The sequence below is a fragment of the Aspergillus sclerotioniger genome (genome assembly GCF_003184525.1).
Source record: "Aspergillus sclerotioniger CBS 115572 chromosome Unknown BO94scaffold_54, whole genome shotgun sequence".
NCBI classification, from domain to species: Eukaryota; Fungi; Ascomycota; class Eurotiomycetes; order Eurotiales; family Aspergillaceae; genus Aspergillus; species Aspergillus sclerotioniger.
Genome location: NW_020291044.1, coordinates 113460 through 134089, shown reverse-complemented (window position 1 = coordinate 134089; position 20630 = coordinate 113460). Strand labels below are relative to the sequence as shown.

At 53.3% G+C, this 20630-nt stretch overlaps 8 protein-coding genes across 8 annotated transcripts; 4 read left to right on the top strand and 4 right to left on the bottom strand.

The window, feature by feature from the left end:
* Nucleotides 1–223: 223 nt before the first annotated feature.
* BO94DRAFT_504562 (uncharacterized protein) lies at nt 224–845 on the top strand. The gene is made up of 2 exons (XM_025609511.1): nt 224–666; nt 814–845. The coding sequence occupies exon 1, from the start codon at nt 237–239 to the stop codon at nt 429–431; it is 195 nt and encodes a 64-aa protein (XP_025461570.1). The 5' UTR covers nt 224–236; the 3' UTR covers nt 432–666; nt 814–845.
* BO94DRAFT_479746 (uncharacterized protein) lies at nt 552–848 on the top strand (the record flags this gene model as incomplete). The annotated part of the gene is made up of 2 exons (XM_025608760.1): nt 552–666; nt 814–848. Coding segments are annotated over 2 exons (150 nt in total), but the record flags the coding sequence as incomplete, so codon positions are not given.
* Nucleotides 849–8037: 7189 nt separating this feature from the next.
* On the top strand, nt 8038–9153 carry BO94DRAFT_479759 (uncharacterized protein; the record flags this gene model as incomplete). Its single annotated transcript, XM_025608761.1, has 2 exons — nt 8038–8589; nt 8656–9153. The coding sequence occupies 2 exons, from the start codon at nt 8038–8040 to the stop codon at nt 9151–9153; spliced, it is 1050 nt and encodes a 349-aa protein (XP_025461568.1).
* A 1288-nt stretch (nt 9154–10441) lies between these two features.
* On the bottom strand, nt 10442–14415 carry BO94DRAFT_591275 (mRNA-binding protein RRP12; the record flags this gene model as incomplete). Its single annotated transcript, XM_025616101.1, has 3 exons — nt 10442–12289; nt 12343–14253; nt 14353–14415. The coding sequence occupies 3 exons, from the start codon at nt 14413–14415 to the stop codon at nt 10442–10444; spliced, it is 3822 nt and encodes a 1273-aa protein (XP_025461567.1).
* Nucleotides 14416–14543: 128 nt separating this feature from the next.
* Nucleotides 14544–15525, top strand: BO94DRAFT_335300 (uncharacterized protein). The gene has a single exon (XM_025607008.1). The coding sequence runs from the start codon at nt 14673–14675 to the stop codon at nt 15165–15167; it is 495 nt and encodes a 164-aa protein (XP_025461566.1). The 5' UTR covers nt 14544–14672; the 3' UTR covers nt 15168–15525.
* On the bottom strand, nt 15205–15972 carry BO94DRAFT_479797 (U6 snRNA-associated Sm-like protein LSm1; the record flags this gene model as incomplete). Its single annotated transcript, XM_025608763.1, has 4 exons — nt 15205–15378; nt 15446–15561; nt 15648–15716; nt 15807–15972. The coding sequence occupies 4 exons, from the start codon at nt 15970–15972 to the stop codon at nt 15205–15207; spliced, it is 525 nt and encodes a 174-aa protein (XP_025461565.1).
* A 996-nt stretch (nt 15973–16968) lies between these two features.
* On the bottom strand, nt 16969–17610 carry BO94DRAFT_479798 (uncharacterized protein; the record flags this gene model as incomplete). Its single annotated transcript, XM_025608764.1, has 1 exon — nt 16969–17610. The coding sequence occupies one exon, from the start codon at nt 17608–17610 to the stop codon at nt 16969–16971; it is 642 nt and encodes a 213-aa protein (XP_025461564.1).
* Nucleotides 17611–19327: 1717 nt separating this feature from the next.
* Nucleotides 19328–20608, bottom strand: BO94DRAFT_591272 (C2H2-type zinc finger protein; the record flags this gene model as incomplete). The annotated part of the gene is made up of 1 exon (XM_025616100.1): nt 19328–20608. The coding sequence occupies one exon, from the start codon at nt 20606–20608 to the stop codon at nt 19328–19330; it is 1281 nt and encodes a 426-aa protein (XP_025461563.1).
* Between the last annotated feature and the right edge of the window lie 22 nt (nt 20609–20630).

Here is a 20630-nt window from a genome sequence, read left to right as displayed (position 1 = left end):
CGGCACAAGAAGGTAAGGCAGATAGGCGGCGTCATTTATTCTCTTTTTTTTTAACTCTTTTCTCTTGTCGCTTATTGATTGATCATATATCGTGTACACATAAATTGTTGACTCGATCGGCTAGCCAGGGGAGGAAGGGGAACAAGGTATTTAATTTGATTACTATGTACATAGTACAAAGGAAAAAAGCAAGAGATGGGAAAATTAGAGAGAAAAAAGAATTCTGCTTAATACCTATGACAATCGACATACATATGTACCCCATAGCATCCGGCTGGATTGAATCATGGGCAACTCCTTATTTTTGGAAGAGTTTCTTTTTTCCCACTTTTTTTTTCCTTTTTTTTTCTGCCTCCTTGGGAGACCCAGTGAATTACTATCTAATGAGGGGTGAACTTTGCAGTGTGATTGTACTTGAAAAATGGGCTTAGCGCCCTGTTGGCAGGCGGGGCCAATGTGATAGTGAGGAGTTAAGTTGGGAGCAAATTAAAAAAGATGATGGACTATGGACCGTAGCCTCAGTTCGACTAGGGTATCATGGGAGTCGGGACGGGTTCAACGAAAGGTTTAGTGGGGATGGAGTCGAACCGCCCCGAAACAGGGCAGTGTTTGACGAGGATGCAAGCGCCGGAGCCAGGAAGGCAGCTCCAGGGATGGGGGGATGTGGTAAATCTAGCACGAACCCCCGGTTGTGACTCGCCGAGGGCCTGCAGGTGGGCCATGGAACCCAGACCCACCGGACCTCTCTTCCCCGTGCCCATTTTATTTATCTACATATGTAGTAGTGCACCGTATTTAATAATAATAAATTAGTGCCATCTGTACGAAGGGCCGCCAATAATTCCTGACTGCGGCGGTGGGGCCTCAACCGACATCCTGCGCTATCTGACTGGCGTATGCCATAAGCTCAACCACCTAAGCTCCCGGCCGTCTAGTCAGGCATGAGGCGTACTCCACACTCGGACCACCTGCAAAGTGCAGAGTCCAAATGTTGCAGTCGCCCCCAGTCACTGGCTGGCTCACCCAGAAACGGCCTGCTTACTGTCCGTCCACCCTTCTCCTTCCTCTTTTTCCTCCTCGGTGCCGGACAATACATGCACTTGCGTACAGATGGAGTAGGACCCTCTGCAGTTCACGCTCCAATGTGCGGCCCCAAGGTCCTGCCGGAGGCGCCGCCGAGTAGTAGTAAGCAATACACAAACCAAACCCCCTCTTTGGCTCTTCCATCATGGCCCCTTCGATCTGCCAAATCAGATGGGCCAGCCAATGCTGCATACTGCCGACTGTACTCAGCGGTCTGCAGGTGCCTCGACTGCCCACTTTTTGGATGGAAATGGGGCAACAAAGGGCGAATTAACTTTGGATCGAAATCATTGTGTGAATGGCGCCCGACGAGCCCGTAGCGCAGCAAATCGGGGGGATGGATTTGCTTTTTCTTCGCTTTGCCCCTTCCGTCATGGATCGTTCAGAGGCTTCAGCCGCGGGACTCAGCGGCAGGATTATCTAAGCAGATCCCACGCATGGGAAAATGCCACCAGCCACCAGCCACAGATTCTTAACGGATTCCTTTGGGTGGGCCGTTCCCGATGCTGATCCGTCGGCTCTTCTGTTGGTGTCGATGATCTTGATACATCACCTGGGTGGGCCGATCCTTTGTCTTTTTTTTGTTTTTGTTTTTTCGCCCACTTTTCTTTTCCGCTTTTCTTTTTTTTTTTTTTCCCTTTTCCCTTTTCGCACCCCTTCCCTTTCCACCTGATGACTTAACTAACCCCTTCCGCACACTAACCAACTAGGTAGCAACCGCACGGGACTACGAAAATAACAAGAAGCCACCTAACCCACCACTTCCCAGGCAGTATCTACTAGGTCGGCCACCCCCTCCCCCTTTGGGACCTTTGCGGCTTTGCCATATCAGGGTCCCAACGTCGGAAGGCTACTAGCTAAATATGGGACCGGAAGGAGCACCTAGATACCGACTGGTGGATGTAAAGTAAAGGAGTCCCCCTATTCTTGTCGGATCCGAGTACCTCATAAACCGCTCCGAAAACAATTATTTTCTTCCCCGTATATATAGTATCCACAGATGGGGGAACAGCACAAGCGCACATGGATGGGGTCAGACTTTATAAGTAGTAAATCACAATTGAGATAAAACCGTCACATTGACGAGGTGACATTAGCTGTGACAGTCAAGGTCAGCCCAGTGGAGGCAAGGCACAGATTCCCTCCATCTTACATAGGTAGGTAGTAAGTAGCAGATCGAAAAGCCGGCCGACCGGAGCTGCCATCCACCGTGACCCAGTGAGCCAGTATCCACCCATTCTTCGAATTCGCTGATGAATGCCGCCCAGCAATGTACCTGAAACACGACAACGGGAGCACAAACAATGCATTGACAATGTGGTCGGTATGTGGGTTACTCGGGCAGATTTATCCCAATTCCCATCAGCACCACAACTCACAAGACCAACACCAACCCTTTCTCGGGTGTTCAGTGTTCTATTCTTGTCAACGTGGTGCACTACGTAAGAACGCACCAACAAAGAAAGGGATTTCAAGCATGCATGCACATACATATGTACTCACGCTAAGTCAGGTAGATAGTGCCCGGACAGGATATACTATCGATCCATCCCTGCCTGTTTCCAGCTGCAGCTTATCACCCTGCCCGGGCCATATGTACAGACGTACAGATGTACAGCCCGACAGGCAGACACCGATATCCGCATGGGTAGGAACCAAGCAGGGCACAGAGACGTCGACAGATCCCTACATGGAAAGAAATTAACTTTGAGATTCCACGACACCTCGTACATATTTCGTCCCACCCATGCGACGCCTTTGACAGGCCGATCTCGATGACTTTATGTATGTATGCCTGCGCCCACTGCGCACAGGGCCCAGCGCTAGAAAACCGCCCCCCGGCAATCCGTACAAATAGGAGGAAAAGAAAAGGAAAAAGAAAAAGCTCAAGGCAGGCAGAGGCAGGTAGGCAAACCGCCAGGCCCATTCTTTCCCCTCCCCTCCCGGCCGGCCGGGGGCAGCCTTCGGTTTTAGCTTCCCCCTTCCCTTCCCTTCCCTTTTCTTCCCCTCACCCCATTTTACTGTCAACGTTACACAACATCATGCGATCCACTCTTTAGTTGCTGTTGCTGCCGCTGCCGCTTTCACAATCCTTTCACTACCTACTTATCCTACCTAGAAGGATCTGTACGGAGTATGTACTACATATGTAGGGGTGTGTATCTCCCTGTCAGTGTCTCACGAGGGCTACACACACCACACAAACACACGCACACAGAGGTTGTGCGCCCGCCGCGTCGCGTCATCCTCATCTGTATCTTGCTTCCAGCAAGATAAGCCTACATATATACCTACCTACTCACCTCGTTACTCCCTACTTTACCTGTCTACACCCAACTCCGCAGATTGTCACCCACACACAAAGTAGACATGTAAAAGGTCGACACCTCAGGCAAACATACCACATTCCACATACCAATACCCACGCTCAGGCACAGACCACCCGTTTAGGTGTGCCAACTTACCCGACCCAACCGAAAATGTCACTTCGGCATGGCCCGGCTTCCGACTCCGGGTTACGGGCAAGGCGCATGCCTTGCATTACTGCCTTGTTGCCTTACCCTTTCCTTCCCCCCCTCCCCTACTAACTACGGAGTACTATTAGCACCACCCTTCCCCCCCCCATTTTCTTACTAAGAAATGAGTAAGTGCGATCCGATCCGACCCGACCTTCATCATGATGATCATGATCCCCAACATACATACATACACAGTAGTAAGGTTAGCTAGTATATAGTTACTAGTCAGTTTTGGTACATGAACCACTGACCTAACAATGACCCAAGAATAATAACCCTAATTATATGCCAAAATCTTCCTAAGGTTTGTTATTCAGGGGACTAGACTCGACTAGCACTCGTATTTTGTGGTGGAATCTAGATTCGTGGGATTCTATGGAACGCTACGCCGGATGGAGATAGATAGACGGTAGTCTAGTTTCCCTATAGATAGCCACACACTACCTACCTACCTACCTACCTACCTACCTACCTACCTACCTAGTAAAGTAGGGTAGAAGGTCATCTTGAAAGGGGATGAGTACTAGGATGAATTTAGGGCGAAAATCCCCGAGCTACTCACTGCCTACTTACCTACCTTTCTCCTTAGGTAGTAATATTAATCATCCCAAGTAAGCAGGTAAGTAAGTACATTATTCGATCCGTCTGTGGAGCGCGACAACGAACATAAAATTAATAATTAGCTTCTATAGTAAGTGGGTAGGCAGTCCTATCCCTATTTACTTAATCCAATTTTAATTTTTATTATTCAGTTGGCTCGGGGGTTGTTTTACTAAGGTGGATTTCGATCATCTGGGTCTAGAATAGATGCAGGAACCTTATTGTGATGTTTCTATTTCGGTTATCGTGGAGTGAGCTTGATTTTTGGGGGGGGGGGTGTCTGTAAGGGACAAGGGGGGGTGTGAGGTCATTGAGTTGTATTTGCAGCATCATGTTGTTGGCAGGTATTATCTATTCATAGGTAGGGGGAGAGAGAGGTTGGAATTTGGGTCTTGGGGATATAGATTTGGTAGTTCGACGTCATAGGGTGGGATTGGGGATGATAGGTCATTTCATGGGGTACTTGTTCATCATCACCTTGGGGGAGTGGGTTGTGGATAATATATGGTTGGATTGGATGATTGGTATACTCCGTCCGCATTCCGTATAGAGTCAAGGGATGAGATGTCTACAGTGGAACTACTAGGTAATTCTAGCAGAGTGCAAACTAATCGCATCGCTGCAAACACTTGGTAGAACCATGTAACCTTACCAAGTACTAGAGCAGTCGATCGACACGGATGGACTGGTCGGACCAAACAGACCAGTCTTGACAGGCACATGTGAAGTGACATCCTTCTCTTCTAGAAGGACCCAACCCCTGGCTTGGCTGATGGCACAATGTATATCCTGTCCATAGGGCGGCCGTCTTTTCCGGCGAGGATCGGGGAGTTCACCTGATCCCCGGTGAAACAATAGGCCACTGGATGCGGTCGATGACTTAATATGCAGGTGATGAAAAAAGCAAAGGACCGCCGGAAATGGCCAGCCACTTCATCATACAATGCTGAAATTGGCCATCTATTACTCGCCGATGGACTAGTGTCTGCTGTAACACCTTTTCACGGGACGCAGGGGGTAGATAAAAAGTTGATGTGTTATCTAGGTACCTCATCAACTCCTTGCAGGTGGGTCACTTGAATGTGTCGAGTCACGAGTGCCAAACATGTGATGGCATTTACTCGCTCTGTCAGTAGGTACTCAGCAGTCAGTGCAATTTCGCTGGAATTCCAGTTCCGTGGATCGGAATGAAGTGTTTAGCCAGAGTCGTCCGTCATTCCTCTTAAGAACTCTGCAAAGTCTTGGCAAGTTTTTCTGGTGGCTTCGATCGTCGGTTTCATGCTTATTTGAACAATTTCAAAAGATCTGGGTGTTCCAAGCAGCAAGGCGAAGTGATCGATGCCAAATGGTATGTGGTGGTGGTGAGGGCTCGGACATATATATCGTATCAACTGTTTCTGGTCGTCAGGGTCCAGAACGTAGAAGAGGCCTGTGTACCTTTACGGATACCCCGTCGGGTCGGTGAGAACCACGACAATTGCGACCTTGATGTCAATCTCAAGGCCGCCACTATAGATCCTACTACCAACGTTAATAAGCCACAACGGCAAGGCGTTCAAGTACTCCAGGCGTGGAGGGTAGGACAAGAAGACAGTGACTGGGCGTTTGTGCACCCTAGGGAAAGAGTTCAACGAGGAGTGATTCACATGGTTTCAGCCGTCCGGAGTGATGGAAAGATAGATATGCACAGTGCTACCCTGTACCTTGTAGCATCCCGAGGGCGTCGCACAGGGGACATCCAATATCATCTTGTGAAACTTGCATGGAAGCCATGTCTACGCCGCGGGACCGGCCTTTGTCCCTGGCCAAGAGTTACAGGCGCAGGAGAGTTTCCACACCCGAAGTCTGGGCGTGACAGCCAAGAGTTGTCTGGATCTCGCGGGCGGCCATGAACCAACGGGAGAATCGGTCCTGGCCATGATGATGCCCATCACGAGCACATGCCTCCTAGGTACCTGCCACGATTCATGCGGCGGGATCAAAATAACCAGGTCGGTTAAGTCAGGGAGTCGTCGTAATCAGCCGGAAGCGGTGCAGCAAGAGACTGGAAGAAGACGAGGAGGAGGGCCGGTTGGGCAACAGTCGAATTCATTCGAAACAAGCGGTTTGGGGTGAGACTGACCGAGTCGGCAGGTTTAGGATCAACGATGGGTTACCCATTTGTTGATAAAGTAGCACGGCATGTTGAAGAATCAAGACGTGGGGTCCGCCACCGCGCATCAGGTTACCTAATGTATTGCTGGATCGACCAGCTGGACACGAAGCCAAAACCCCCCAAGCCCAAGCCGGCTATACGGCTCGATGGGATGATGCCAGATTCCCGGCGGGGCTGGCCTGGGCGCCACGCTTTTGCGTCAGCACTGCCTTCCCGAGGTTCGGCTTGACCGTTGCTGTCATGACGCTGCAGTAGTGAGATGATCTCCCCTGGCGGTGGTGGTGGTGGTGGTGGAGGCCTAGTTCTTATCCTCCTCCCTTCATCTCCTTTGCCGTCGCCCAAGCGTGGCGTTGAGAATCCTCAGCATGTTCACAGCGTATCAGGTTGGTATGGCTGGGGTCAGCACTATGCTGGATGTGATCTGGCCGTAATACCGCCAAGCCAACCAGCCAACCTCCGAATGCGGATCACGGACACGATTCTGCGCCTGCCAGCCAATCAGCGGGAGTTGACCGTTCACCAAAATCCCCGCAGGGGCTTGGCATCTTGGCACGCGGTACGGATACGGTAACATCGCTACTGCAACGCGTGCGAGGACCCGAAATTCCAGTACGAACTCTCCCACCATCACGAACGACCACGGCAGGACAGGGAAATACTCTCTTCCTTCCACCAAGAGGAGGGGGGGAAAGGGAGGAATTTATGGAGATGGAGATGGATCTGGCTTACTCTTCCTAGTTCCTCCCTCGCTCTTCCTCTCCCTCGATCAAGTTTGTTTGCTATTACTATCTATCTCCCCGACTCCTCCCCCGCTACCTACCATTTACCCCCTTCCTTCCGGGCTGTGTCCATTCCCTCAATCCTTCCTCCGCCCTCCTACCCATTCCCAATTTCCCCCCCCCCCCCGTCCGTCCCTCATCCACCCAGGGGACACCTTCCTCTCCAAACCTTCGCGCCAACTCTGGGGACCCTCGCACGCAATGGTGTTGGACGCGACAGTCTCTTGACGTTGCCCATGCCAAGGGCTCGGCAGCTGGGCGTCTTGGCGGCGAAAAAGTAGCCAAACCAGACCTGCCCTTTCCGCTGCAGTTCTGCCCTGGGACAAGACCAGAACTCGATTTCTTGGTCGTCGCTCCTGTTCTTGGACGTTCCGCTCGTCGTCTGTCTTGGGAAAGAAAGAAAAAAGTCGTCCATGGCATTCTTATAAGTCTCTGGCTGCCCTCCCTTCCGCTCCTGCCCGTCCTCCATTCCTCTCCTCCCCCCTCTCTCTTCTTCCTCCTCCTCTCTGGCTGCTCTGCTGCCCCCTTCTCCGCTTGGCCCTTGCTGTCCGATAAGCCATAACCCCCCTCTCCTCCCCCATCCACACCCCCCCGGTTCAGTGTACATGCCTTGGAGATCCGTTATGCCCCCTTGCACCTGAAGCCATGCGGTGAACTCATCCCTGCCGCTGCGCTTTCCCTCTCTACCTCGACACAGTACTATCTCGTGTACGTGTGTGCACATCCGTCCCACCTTGTGTTGCTGGTCTGCTGCTGCTGCTGCTGCTGCTGCGGCATTTCCCAAGGGGGTCTTCACCTTCCTGTTGCGCCCTTGATTGATTGATTGCTCCACCGACTCTCTCTCCCTCTCCCTCTTCCGGTGCCTGTCTTTACCCACTTCCCTTCCTCGACTCCGCCCACAATGGAGCAGCCGCAAATGTCCCAGCCTGCTGCCCATCATCACGATGATAGTCACCTCGTGACAGCTTATTTTCCGAACTCAACTCCCACGGCTCCTCCTGCAGCACATCTTCCCCCGCAATTACCATTACTGTCATCGCCCCAGGAGGCCTCTTATCCCTCAGACTCCAACTACCACCCCGGTCCTCTCAACACCTCTCACTCCGATTCGCATTTCCAGCCACCTCATTCTCATTCTCGACGACAGCATAGTCTGTCATATCGATCCGAAGAGCGCGCTGAGCACATCTATGCTGAATCTGGGCAGGCATCGGTGCCCCCGGAGACATCGGTTTCTTCGCCTTATCTCGAGAACGGCTCCATATTGACCCGAGCTTCAATTACGAGCGAGGCCGTGCGCAAGGAAGGACGTGTTCGTGGGAGTTGGACCGATCATTCTTCATACATGTCAGGCGATAACCATCCCAATGGCGCATCCCGCGTGCATAAACGAGCGGTCCATGACGATGACATCTCCCCGGAGCCTGAGGAGCCGGACGCTCTGTTAATGGTGGTGAGCTCCCTTTGATCTTCCGTGTCCCTAGCCATTCGGCCCGTAGCTAACCGCCCTGGACCCTAGTTTCGACTCTCCCTCCCCGTTCCCGTATTCTCCTTCTGTGCGGCATTCTACACCATCTTTGGCCTCGTCTTCGTCCTCATAATGACGCCTCTTCGTATCGGTTCCTGCATTCCATATTTCCGGGCCACGTCCTTCCGTGCACAGCTCTGTGGCTTGCTGGTACCCCAGTTGCATATTCATGAAAGATTGGTCTGTTTGCGACAGTCCTCAAGTAGATCGTCATCGACTCAGCCAATCTACGACCCGGAAGGATTGTTTGTTGAAGAGTCCATAGACTCCTACTCCATCGGAGGTCTTCTCATGGTACTGCTCTTATCGCCTTTTTTCTCCATCGCCGTATTTCTCCTCGCTTGGATTGCAGCCTTTTTCTGGATCTTCGCCGTGATGTTAGGCAACCCAGATGGCACGGAGCGCAAAGATGACGGCCGCGCCGCCGTTCTTGGAGTTTGCAGGTGGTGGCAGATATGGCTTGGCAAGGCCCGTAAGCCGCTCGCTTAGCTCTGCTTTTCATCCGTTGTTTGATGCCGGCATGATACCAACGTTTGGGATATGTGGAATGACCTGAGGAGTCACATGCTTTTTGTTTCCTTTTCACTCTTTTTTTTTCTTCGACCTTCTTTATCCAGTCACCGGGCTGGTTTTCGAGGAATCCTTCCGGAGTTGGGATATTGGTTGCCGGCGCGGGGAGTTTGCCATCATTATCGTCCATGACTCACGGCATATCGTAGAGAGAAAATACCGCCGTCACGAATTCAGAGAGCGAGGGACGGGTTGGGAGTTGGATTAATCGGTCTGCTGGCGAGGGAGCTCTTTTTTATATTTTTCCATGTACTCATACAATACCGAGTGAGAATTGATACCCATATTTCGTTGTTCTCTTGTTCTTCACTCCATGTCGACTTGAGCGGTCATTCAGACTGAGAGTAGTGGAAAATCCCATCCGACCATTCTTCGACATGCTGTGTAGTTTGACGTGGGCAGAAGAAGAAAACCTCCGAAGCCGATTGAAGAAGGCCCACCGACCCCAGTCCAGAACCCGCCCCTCTTACTAAATCTGACCGATCAAACCACATACGTAATCGGATCGGAATCAAGTCCAATCATTCTCCAGGTCACACGGCCTGTACCTTACCTAGATATTTCCTCTATCTACATAATACCCAAAAAGGTAATTGCAGCAAACCCCTAAACCAACCACCATTACGTCAGGCATATATGCACTCTAGATCCAAAGGACCCCGATTAAGAACAAATAGATATTACAATTGCAACAAGGAAGAAGAAAAACAATGATGAAAAAGGGTATATAAAGATACCTAATGAGAAACGGCGATAACTAAATAACAGACAGAACTGACTAACTACCCATTTTTAGAATGAACTAAGAATAAGAATGAATAACTTAAGTGATCCACTTATATGGATGACATATTCAGATCCGATCATAGATTATCAACAAGACAGCAGATACAGGAAGAAAGAGAGAGAAGAGGAAACGAATTTGGTAAAGGACGTCGTACTCCGTAACATGATGATGATGATGGTGATGGTGAACTTCGGGGGAAGAAGGGTGTGCAGAACTGGATTTCATTGGCTGACTGGTTGGTATTCATGCCGTTAAGGGGGTGAGGGTTGAAATTTTGATTGCTTTTGGGGTAGGAGGGAGAATATGATTGAATGAATGAATGAATCAATGGACTTGGTTGGGATCTTCGTTTTGGTTCGATTCAGTTCAGTAGGGGTTCATAGAGAGTAATTTGCGAGTAGGGTAAGGTGAGGAGGTAATTTATCTTCTGTTGCCAACGCGGAAACCGCCGCCACGTCCGCCTCGTCCACCCCGTCCGCCCCGTCCGCCATGCATGGGCTTGCGCTTCTGGATGCGTCCGGCGCCGCTGGGACCGTGGGTCTTGGGCACGCCTAGACCACGACGGCCAGGGCCGGGCCGGGAGGCAGGGGCAGAGGCGTTGTTGTTGTTGTTGTCGTTGTCATCGTCCAGGTCCATATCATCGCCACCCTTCTTCTTCTGGGACTGAGCCATCCTGAGCTTACCGCGTTGGCCGCGACGCACGGCGTCGGGTCCGCTGACGGCTTGAACGTAGGCGTTGATGCCGCTCTCTCCGCCGTTGTTGTCCAGACCAGCGGACATGTCCACATCCTCGGCGTCATCGCCCAGAACAAGACGGCCGTCAGCATCGACCTTGGCGTTGCGCTTCTTGCGGGAACCGGGGCCGGTGTTGAGGAATCGGACACTGGGTTTGGTGGTGGAGATGTTGGCCAGAGCGTTGGGGGCGAGCAGATCCAGAGGGTTGTCCTCGGGAGACATTTCACGGATGTACTGCTCGCTCTGCTTGGCCTTCTTGCCCTTGCGGCCCTTGGAAGCATGAGTGACTCCCTCTTCGTCGACGTCGATCTCGCTGGCGTCGTCGTCAGAGTCGAAGTCGGAGTCGTACACGGCCTTGTCAAAGGCGTTGTTGAAGGCCCGACCACCCTTGTCCTCCTTTCCTGCGGGTTCTTCTTCCTCGTCCTCGTCCTCATCCTCACCCGCCAGCTCGCCCTCCTTTCTCTTCTTCTTGCGTCTCTCGCGCAGCTTCCGGATGTTGACCACCAGCTTCCGGTCGCCTTCACCAACCAGCTCCTCAATGGAAGCTGCACCGAAGCGCCGAATAAGACGGTCAAGGATACCCTTCACCTTGCTGCGGAGACGGCCCTTGTGCTCCTTGCTCCAGACCATCAGGTTCGGCACCAGGGAGTTGAGGCGCGCGCGAAGATCTTCGTCGGGAAGAACGACCACGGCGACCTTGACGAAGCCCAGCACAGACCGGACAATCTCACGGTTGTTGCTGGTAAGGAACAGCTCTACTGTCTGCACCAGGTCGGAGCGGACGGCGGGTTGGACTTGGGTGTGGAAATCGAAGAACAGACGGGAAAGCGCGGTGACGGAGGCAGCAACCATGTGCGGCGAGCTACCAGCCAGACCCGCAGACACCATGGTGAAGAATTCCTCGATCGTAGCGGGAGCATCAGGGGCGTCGTTGGGCATGTGTGGCACAAGAGAGTTACGGATCTTGGTACCAGGAGGGTTCTGCTCCGAGTCCGTGGTTCTCTTGGCCAGGTGAATGAGCAGATCGAACGAGGCAGTCCGGGCCTTCTCATTGCTTTCCTTGCAGCCCAAGACAACTTCCGAGAGAACGGAGGGGATGAAGTGCAGGTCGGAAGTCGGCAGGTAGGAGATGAGTTCGTAGATAGCCAGCATACGATCGCGGCGAGCCGACGCTGGGGTCTTGTCCGCCGTGTTGAGCATGAGCGCCTGAAGCTCCGTACTCCGCTCGCGAAGCGCAGCGCTTCCAGTCTCGGTCTGGGCCAAACGAGGGATCAGCTTGTACGCCTTCTTGATCAGCTGCTGATCACCAGTCTGCCCGCTAAGGACGGCCGCAGCAAGGGCAAACAGGTTCGCGAAACTCGAGCGGGGCAGGTAGATCGACATTGCGATGACCAGGTCAATCAGGGTGTGCGAATTGGGCGGCATCTTGTCACCAGAGCCGGTCTGCTGGTTGCCCTGCTTGGCTGCCTCGGTCTCCGAGACCACCGATGACTCGAGCATCGAGCTAACACGTTCAAACGTTTCGTTAAGTTCCTGTAAAAACATTAGCAAGACTGCAAGGTGTAGATCGGGGATAGGCAACCAACCTTCTCGGGGACGATGCTCAAGTAGGCATTGATACACTGGAGGATGTAGCCTCTGTAGTGCGGGAGCGTTTGGCTGTACACGTTGAACAGAACCGCCAACAGGTTGCTGGCGAAGCCGGCAAGATGGCCAATGTTCTTCTTCGCGGCTTCCTTGGTGATTCTGCGCTGGAGGATCAGGTCGTCGCCATCCGCCTCGACGGACAGGATGGCCTGGTTGGACTCCACCAGGTTCTGCAAGGCTCTGCAGATGTCAACACGCAGATCGGTCTGCTTGTAGAGGACATTGGAGAGCAGTTCCGCAAAGCCCTGGTCGAAGGACTCGATCAGGTCCAGAGGAAGCTCACAGTACCCAGGAAGGATGCCCCACGTCTGCTGAACGAGAGTCTCGAAGATCTTCACCTCGACATTCTTCTCTTGGGAGGTGTAGTCCATGACCTTGTGGTACAGGGCCTCACTGAGGGGAACGAACTCGGAGCGGAAATGGGCAAGGTTAGTGTTGGTGACGTTGTCGCGAAGCACGGGGAGGAACCAAACGCGACCAGGCTGGCCCTGCTTCTGCTCGATGATATTCAGGGGCAGGATCTCCAAGACTGCAGCAGGGCCCATGGCCTCAATAGCGCTACCAAGAACATTGTCCGCCTCCTTCTTTCCCTGGAAAGACTCGTTGCTGCGGAGCTCTCCGACCGTCCTGACAACGCCGTCCAGGAAGGGGCTGGAGCGCCACTTGAAGCTGTCGAACAAAGCCGCGCAGACGTTGAACACCTCGCGCCATGCAGCCTGGTACTTGACGGAAAGCAGATCCATGGCAGCCTTGGCCAACTTCTCGAGCATCTTCTCATCGTAGACGGAGGGCTCAATGATGACACTGCTCGGGATGCAGTTAGCCAAAAACGAGACCAAACATTCCGATGCCGACACGCGGATGTTGCTAGAAGGCGAGGCCAAATAGCCGGAAACCATGTTGAACAGAGCGGGCAACTTCTCGAAGGTATCCTCGGGGCTAGTCTGAGCAGAGACGTCGTAACCACGCGACAACACGGCAATCCAGGGCGGCAGTAGCTGCGAATCGTTCTGCGCGGGCTTCAAATCCGTGATAGCCTCCAAAAGACGGGGCAGCTTCGAGGACGAAAACTCGTCGGCCATGCTGGAAAAGATCACCTCGAACACCTCGAAAGCACCCATCGTGATGAATTCGTTACTGGAGCGAGATGCGTTCATCAAGAGCTCGCACAGCGGCTCGATCTTCTTGCTTGGCCAGCCTCCGGACGCGATCGCAATCGTCTTCACCAGTTGCAGGGAGTGGATGACCAACGGATCGTGGCTCTCCCTGGCCTGGGGATCATTCCGACCACGCTTTGACTTTGTGGCAGCGGTGACACTGTCGCTCAGAGTACGCATGGCGGTCTCCGCACACATATCGGCAGCCGGGTGATCGAGGGAAGGACTGGGCGGGGGAGTCTTGAGAACCTTGACCAAAGCGTCCTGGGCACGCTTCCGCACCTTGGGGCGGTGGTCGACGGACAAGCTCAGCAGGCCCGCCATCGCACGGCGCGGGCCGATCTGGGTGTGAGGGAGATTCCAGGCTGGAACGTCCTGGGCGATGAGGAGCGACTCGAGACAGCCAATGGACGGACGGAGAAGCGGGGCATCGACTTCAGGCAGGGAGAGAGCAGGGGCGAGACTGGTGAGGATCTGGGAGAACTTGGAGCGGAGAATCGGGGCAGGGACATAGGCGGTGGTGATATCGAGCAGATAAACGACGGAGGTTGCTAGATCCTTGTTGACGATGCCTTGGGAGGCGGAGATGGACTGGGCCAGAAGCGCAAGCAGCGCGGCGAAATAGGCGGTGGGGGAAAAGTCGGCCTTTTGATCGCGAAGAGTGTCTTCCACTGCAGACAGCACCACGGCCGTCTAAAGAACAGGTCGTCAGCAGGCAATGAATGCCATGATGATAGTGGTGGTGGTTGGTGGGTGGGTGAACTCCGCGGATGAGGATTCGACGGGACTTACATGGTGCTGATTCTGCAGCTTGGGAGACTTAATCTTCTCAAGCTTCTCCGCCAGGGTCGCCATGGTGAGACGATCAACCGACGGGCAGTTGAGAAGTAGATCCAGGAAATCTGGGACTGACTGAGGGGGAGGAGAAAGAGGGAAGAAGAGGTGGATGCGGAGATTTTTTTTGTGGTCCGGCTGGATCTTTTGGGCAGGTGAAAAAAAGGTACATCCATTCTTGGCGGCCTCTATCGATAACCTCCGATAACAGCCAGCCCAGCTTCACCCGCGCCTTTCTACGCTCCATCTACGGAGTAGGGTCATCTCAATTTCCATTCATGCGGTCCAATTCCGAGAATAAGATGGAGTATAATGTAAAGCGAAGAAAAAAAGAAAGAAAAAATAGCGTAATAAGACATGACAATCGTCAAAACATAGCCTCCACCCATCCATACGGATCACACTCTCAGGCCAGTCAGTCAGTATATAGCCCCGTGTCATATTCCCAGCCAGTCCATACACAAGACATCATTCGTCAATCCTGCCTGACATCTCGTTCAGATCGGCTCAGCCTTCCACAGCTCCTCCGGTGGGATTACCCCTCTCTCTCTCTCGCACGCACTTTCACTCTCTCAATATTCTCTCGCGCTCTCTGCATTTCTCCACATCGCCGCATCGTGTCAGCCCACGGACAACGCCTGGCTCTGGCGACGGTCGCGGAGGGCATCCAACGGTCCAAGTGCCAACTGATGCTTGAACCCGCATTGCCCACCATACTCAACCAAGTGTCTCATCTTGTCTCGCCTCTAGCAAACAGCAAGGCGACGCGGTAGTCGCGGATGAAAGGGAAACCAAATGCGAACTTCACGTCTAGAAGAGGATCTCTCCGCTGTGCTCGGGCTCAAATCCCAATGTCTGTAGCTTGCCCTGGCGCTTCTTGTCTCCGGTTTTCCGCGCACCATCCTCCTTCTTCTTCAGCTCAAACACTTCCTGGAACGACGCTCTCTGAATGTGGGGAGGGATGTCATCTTCCTTGTCGAGGTCCTGTAGCGGGGAAGCAATCCTATTAGTCACCTAACCCAGACACGAAACGGGAAAACCAAGAGCATACAATTTCGCCAAGAAGTAATACGTTCTCGCCGCGAACGAGGAATATTCCGCGCGGGATATCGGCATAGAGATTTCCGGCATAGAGACGTTCAATGGTATCCTGAAGAACAAGGTTTGCTGCAGCAAAAACAAGATCGCGTCGTTAGATCGTCGGGGTTCAACAGATTATCCGAAGACGGATCCTTGGTGGCATAAGCGCATACCGAACTGATCCCAACTCCTCAAGACTCCGATCAATTTCCGCCCGTCTCGCAGAACTAGAACCAACTTCTCTGATAATTGTTAGACCAGGTCCGTCCCACTCGTGCGCCACAGAAACGGATGGATCAAATGGTCCATAAAGCATGGAGGGCAAAACGCACTATCTGTCAAATCCAACAACTGGGCTGCCGTGGTGAACATCTGTGGCGGTAATTGCGGGGGGCCTTGCGACATAGGTCCTAGCGTGTTGTTCTGCTGAGGGAATCCCTGCGGCGCATTGCCGTGGTGAGCACCCGCGGGGGTCTCACTGATCGAGAGGCGCTCCATAGTCTTGTCGGAAGAGGAGGGTGGGGGTGGTTGGATATCAAGGAAGGGAACTGGAGGGGCGAGGTGAAACCGTCAATTGATGCGCGACGGGGTGAGGTGTGTAAAGAGGTCTGCTCGGAAGCAAAATTCTGGGACTCTAGGATAAAAGCTAAGGATGACTCATGCCGCGAGGTCGAGTTGGAAGCAGCGGCGATGCAGATGGAAAGCCAGGCAATGCGGTGCTGCATCGGCAGGTTGGAAGGAGTCGTTGGTGCGGCCGAGGGACCTGGTGTTTGTCCTGTTTGTCCCCCCGCGGGCTGCCCGCCATCGTCATCGCCATCGACCATGTATCTAGCATCTACTATTGTGATAAGAGGAAATGGAATATGTTATTCACTGGCTCTCTGGGGCTGCATTGAGGGACGGGGCCATGTTTACTCTTGGTCGCTACTGTGTCTAGTGTCATGGAATGTGCAGGCCCCAATGTACTCTGTGCCGTGATATATACTATCGCACTAAGGAGTACAATAGGATAGTCTACAGCAACCATGTGCAGAGTAATCCAGATAACTTTTTTTGCCCCGCTAAAAACAAAGAGTTACATCAAAGCATGTCTCTTGGCATATATCATGGCCTAGACACTCCTTTTCCTGCACATACGAGTGACGCGGGGGGAATGCGATTCATCTCAAAAGGCCTATGCGACGGCAAACTCGCAACCTGCCAAGGAATGCGGAGTCGTACATAAGTCCATCTCGTTCGCAGTACGAGTACGAAGTAGACTGGAAAAACTTGAACCCTTTCACAGCAGCAAAGAATTTGAAAGGAAAGAAAAAGCATTCATATGTCATCCCCCATGATACCCATTTTGGTTGATTTTGATGGATCTGCGATAATACACGATTCGATCAACATAAAAAGACATGCCGGAATAGAAGCCAAAACGTTCACACCTAAGGAGACAAGGAAAATGGAGATGCCGTTGTCATTCTGCATTGTGATCAAGCACGCAGCGGATCAAGCGACGCTCACCCCTCGACGCTGGCCACGCATTCTCTCTTCTCGTCGCCGACTATACGGCGCGCAATACGGCTCGTCCGAGGACCCGATATTCGCCCGAACCGATTCCTGTGATCGATGATATGCGGGGCTAGATGGTGGCGGTGGGAGCTGCATAACTTTGAATTGATCCACACTGATGATCCTCAAACCGTACAGGTACTGCATCAATTCGAAGTCGGGTCGGCTGCCAGCCAGAGTCTGACCTTGTTGATAGTGGACCACATCGATGTGGTCCAGCATGACATCCCAGGCTCTTGCTTCAGGGGTATCATTGAACCGTTCACCGGGACAGAGAGGACAGCGCGCTGTCTTGGGAGGTTCGTGAGTGCGGAAATGGCTGAAGACATGGGTTCTCCAGTCCTCGGTGTTGTCGAAAGTGGCGTGACAGTCTAGGACATGGAAGAGGCATATGTAGACATAAGGGCCGCGACGGTCAGCGTGGGCCGGCACGACGAGGGCCCCCGTCCCATCATCCTCCAGTATCTCATGGCCTGCAAGTCCCGACGCCCATCTTGTGTCCAACGAGATGCTTGACGAGGATGCCGATGCCGATGCAGTGTCATTCGATAAGGACGGGACAGCTGTTGATGGTGGCATATTGACAACGACGCCTTCACTCATGCTTTATCCCGGGGAATCGAAAGGCCCAGGTGCGGCGTATGGGATGGAAATCCTTCTTGATAACTGAGGGGACGCCAACGCGCCCTGAAATGGGCAGCAAAATGCGATCGTGTCCGAGAAAGACGTCTGGAGAGCCTGTTCCCACATGCTTAGTTTGTGTGCAGTGAGGGAAGACACAGAGCCAGTCATGGCCGTGGTCTAGTCACCATTCCCCTGCTTGAGGGACTGGGCCGTGCAAGCGGGGAGAGTAATGGGCGTGAAAGCGAGTTTCACATGGAGGAGAGTTATCGGGTTACCTTTTGTGATTTAATTTTACAACTGGCCAGGCAGAGAGCACCCTTGGGTGAGTGGCAGCATCACAACAAGACCAACCTTGCCAGGAGAGAGGTGGAGAGCAATTCAGCGCCGGCCATGGTGGGTTTGAGGCTCCAGAACGCGCATGGCGGGGAAAGGGAAGAAAAGCCAAGATGGACGACGATGGAGAAGGAGTGAGTCCAAGGGCGAGGACGGCCAAAAAGGAGGGGAACCCGGGCGACCCCGTCGCGATGATTAGTCGCTTAGCAAGCCCTCCCCCTCATCGAGTCATCTCCTCTCCAGCCCTGTCCCTGTCCCTACCTCTGCGGGGTGGGTGAGTGGGTGAAGTGAGGCCGAGTGTGCGAATCCCCTTCGGTGGATAAGGCCAACAACAACTTGGCTTGTTTGCTTTTCGGCCTTGCCCTCCAGCGTTGCTTGCTTTTTTGCGTCGTCCATCAATCAACTCCCGAGACAGGTCACATCGAGCAGCCGATCGGAGATCGATTGCATCATTTGGATCTTCTGTATGCCCACGCATCGGAGCACGCCGACAGCCAGAAAGAGACACAGACTGGTCGAGAAGCCCTCTTCGGAAGTTCGGCATCAGAGCCAATCCCGATGGCTGCGGATATCGAATCTGCAGTGCCCCTGCCAGTCGCCGAGATAACCTGGACGACTGCTGACCCGTGGGGGAGGGATCATGCGCGGAGATCGACATCATCATTGACCAGGCAGGGTTCTGCACGCGACCATCGCATCCCCTCGACGGCGTCCAGCAGTTCATCACAAACCGGACGGCCCGCTGGGCTCGTTCCAAAGTACTTTCGCGAACTACATGCGCTGATTGGCTACAGATGAATTACTCCGCAGATTGCTCAATTAAGGCTTATTTGGATTTTGTGACTCCTCTCATCCGGCTTGAGGTCTATAATCACAGCGTACAAGAGGCTAGGGAACAGTTGTGTCTCGAGACATGACTTAAGGCAGGAGGTCCGGACCTCGAAGAGAAGAGAAGAGGGAACACAGAAAACAAAAGCTGAAGAGCGATTTCGCTTGGTATAGGGTAGCGGAGAAGGAGAGGGTCCCGTAGACCGAGCCCGACGAAGGAGGCAAGGAGGAGAATCAGGGGGACGAAAAAAAAAAAAATAATTCACAAGATATCCCGTCCATCTATTGGTAGTGACGCCTTGCAACAAAGCATAAGTAGGAAGAAAAAAAAAAAAAACAAGGAGAATCCAACAGAGCTGAGAAAGAAAAACCACCCAATTACCCGACACCAATGATGCCCATGAACCACTGTAAATGCTCAAGTCTATTCGGTCGTAGCGCGCATAAAGAACTGCTGATTTTTTGAAACCCAATTTTTACACAAACCAAGAGAATTGGTTGGAAAGGTCGACTAGAAACGTTCGGCCAGATCGCCACCAGCAACAGAATTGGCGGTTGACGAAGTCACCGAGGAAAACCCACTACCGGGATTCAGCATATCCTGAACGGCGACTTTCGGCACCTGGGGGACTGGCAGTTTGCGCTGCGTTCCATCCGGTTTGGACATAATATCCGTGATGCTCGGGCCGACATGACCTTGGCTAGGGCTGTAGTAATTGGGACCCTCCGGTTGTGGCTCCATCGGAGCAAGAGCTGGTGTGTGGTGAAGTGACAGATGACGGATCGATGGCAGGTGCAGATCACTGGAGCCCAGGGGTCTCAACCGCGGCGAGTGAGCGGGAGTAGCCAGGGGAGTGTGATCGGGGGTGGGGGAAAGGGAGTCGTGGGAGAAGGTGGGAGAAGAAGGAGCAGTTGAGTTTGGAGAGTTGGGCCTCGAGCGCTTGACGCGGTGCGAATAGCCGTCATCCTCATGCGAGTGCGAGCGGCTCATGTTGTGCGTGATTGCGTAAGCAGACAGGGATGGAAGGCGGCCACTTCCGTGGTGGCGCGAGCTAAACAAGTGGTGACTGCGTGGCCCTGCATGGAAGCTGAAGTGTTCGTCGCGTTCAACCTGCGACGCAGCCGTCGCCAATAGATTGATGTCCATGCCCGATGATGCCCGCTCGCTGTTGCGCGAATAAGGACCCAGGTTCGATCGCATGTGGTTGGCGTAGCTGGAGAAGGAGTGAGGCGGAGAGATATCGGGGGATCCGACCTGCGAGACGGGGGCAGACCGAGTCATTGGCTTGCTGGGAGGAGGCATCATAGCGCTCGCGTTGCTGGCCATGCCATTGTCCTGACCAGCCGCGGCCGCCGCAGCCGCAGCCAGATGTTGAGCCTTATTGCTGCGCCTCGAGTTGGGGTTGTTGTGGATTCTCGAATGGCGGGTAAGCTCATCCGAACGACTGAAGCGCTTGGTGCAGCCGGGGAATTGACAGGCGTGCGGCTTTTCACCTGTATGCGTGCGAATATGCCTGGTCTGATGTTCCAGACGGTGGAAGGCGCGATCGCAGAGAGGACATTTGTATGGACGGGGAAGATCCTGACGCACTTCTTCGGTCGCAGGCCGGGCACCCTTCATGAGGGGAGGAAGTAGGCTCACGGATGAGGCCATGCTGGAGGTGGATTGTGCGCTGGTCGGGGTAGAAGGGCCCTTGGAGCTGTCCACAGGGGTGGAAGGCGTTAAATCAACGGGATTGCTCTGTGGGTTCAGCAGATTGGAGAAATCTACTGCAGAGGCTGGTGGCGGCATGTGAAGCTTGTCCTAGTTCCGA

What these genes read in the sequence shown, in the direction of transcription:
- BO94DRAFT_504562 (XM_025609511.1), top strand. Translation starts at nt 237, where the DNA reads ATGACAATCGACATACATATGTACCCCATAGCATCCGGCTGGATTGAA.
- BO94DRAFT_335300 (XM_025607008.1), top strand. Translation starts at nt 14,673, where the DNA reads ATGCGGTCCAATTCCGAGAATAAGATGGAGTATAATGTAAAGCGAAGA.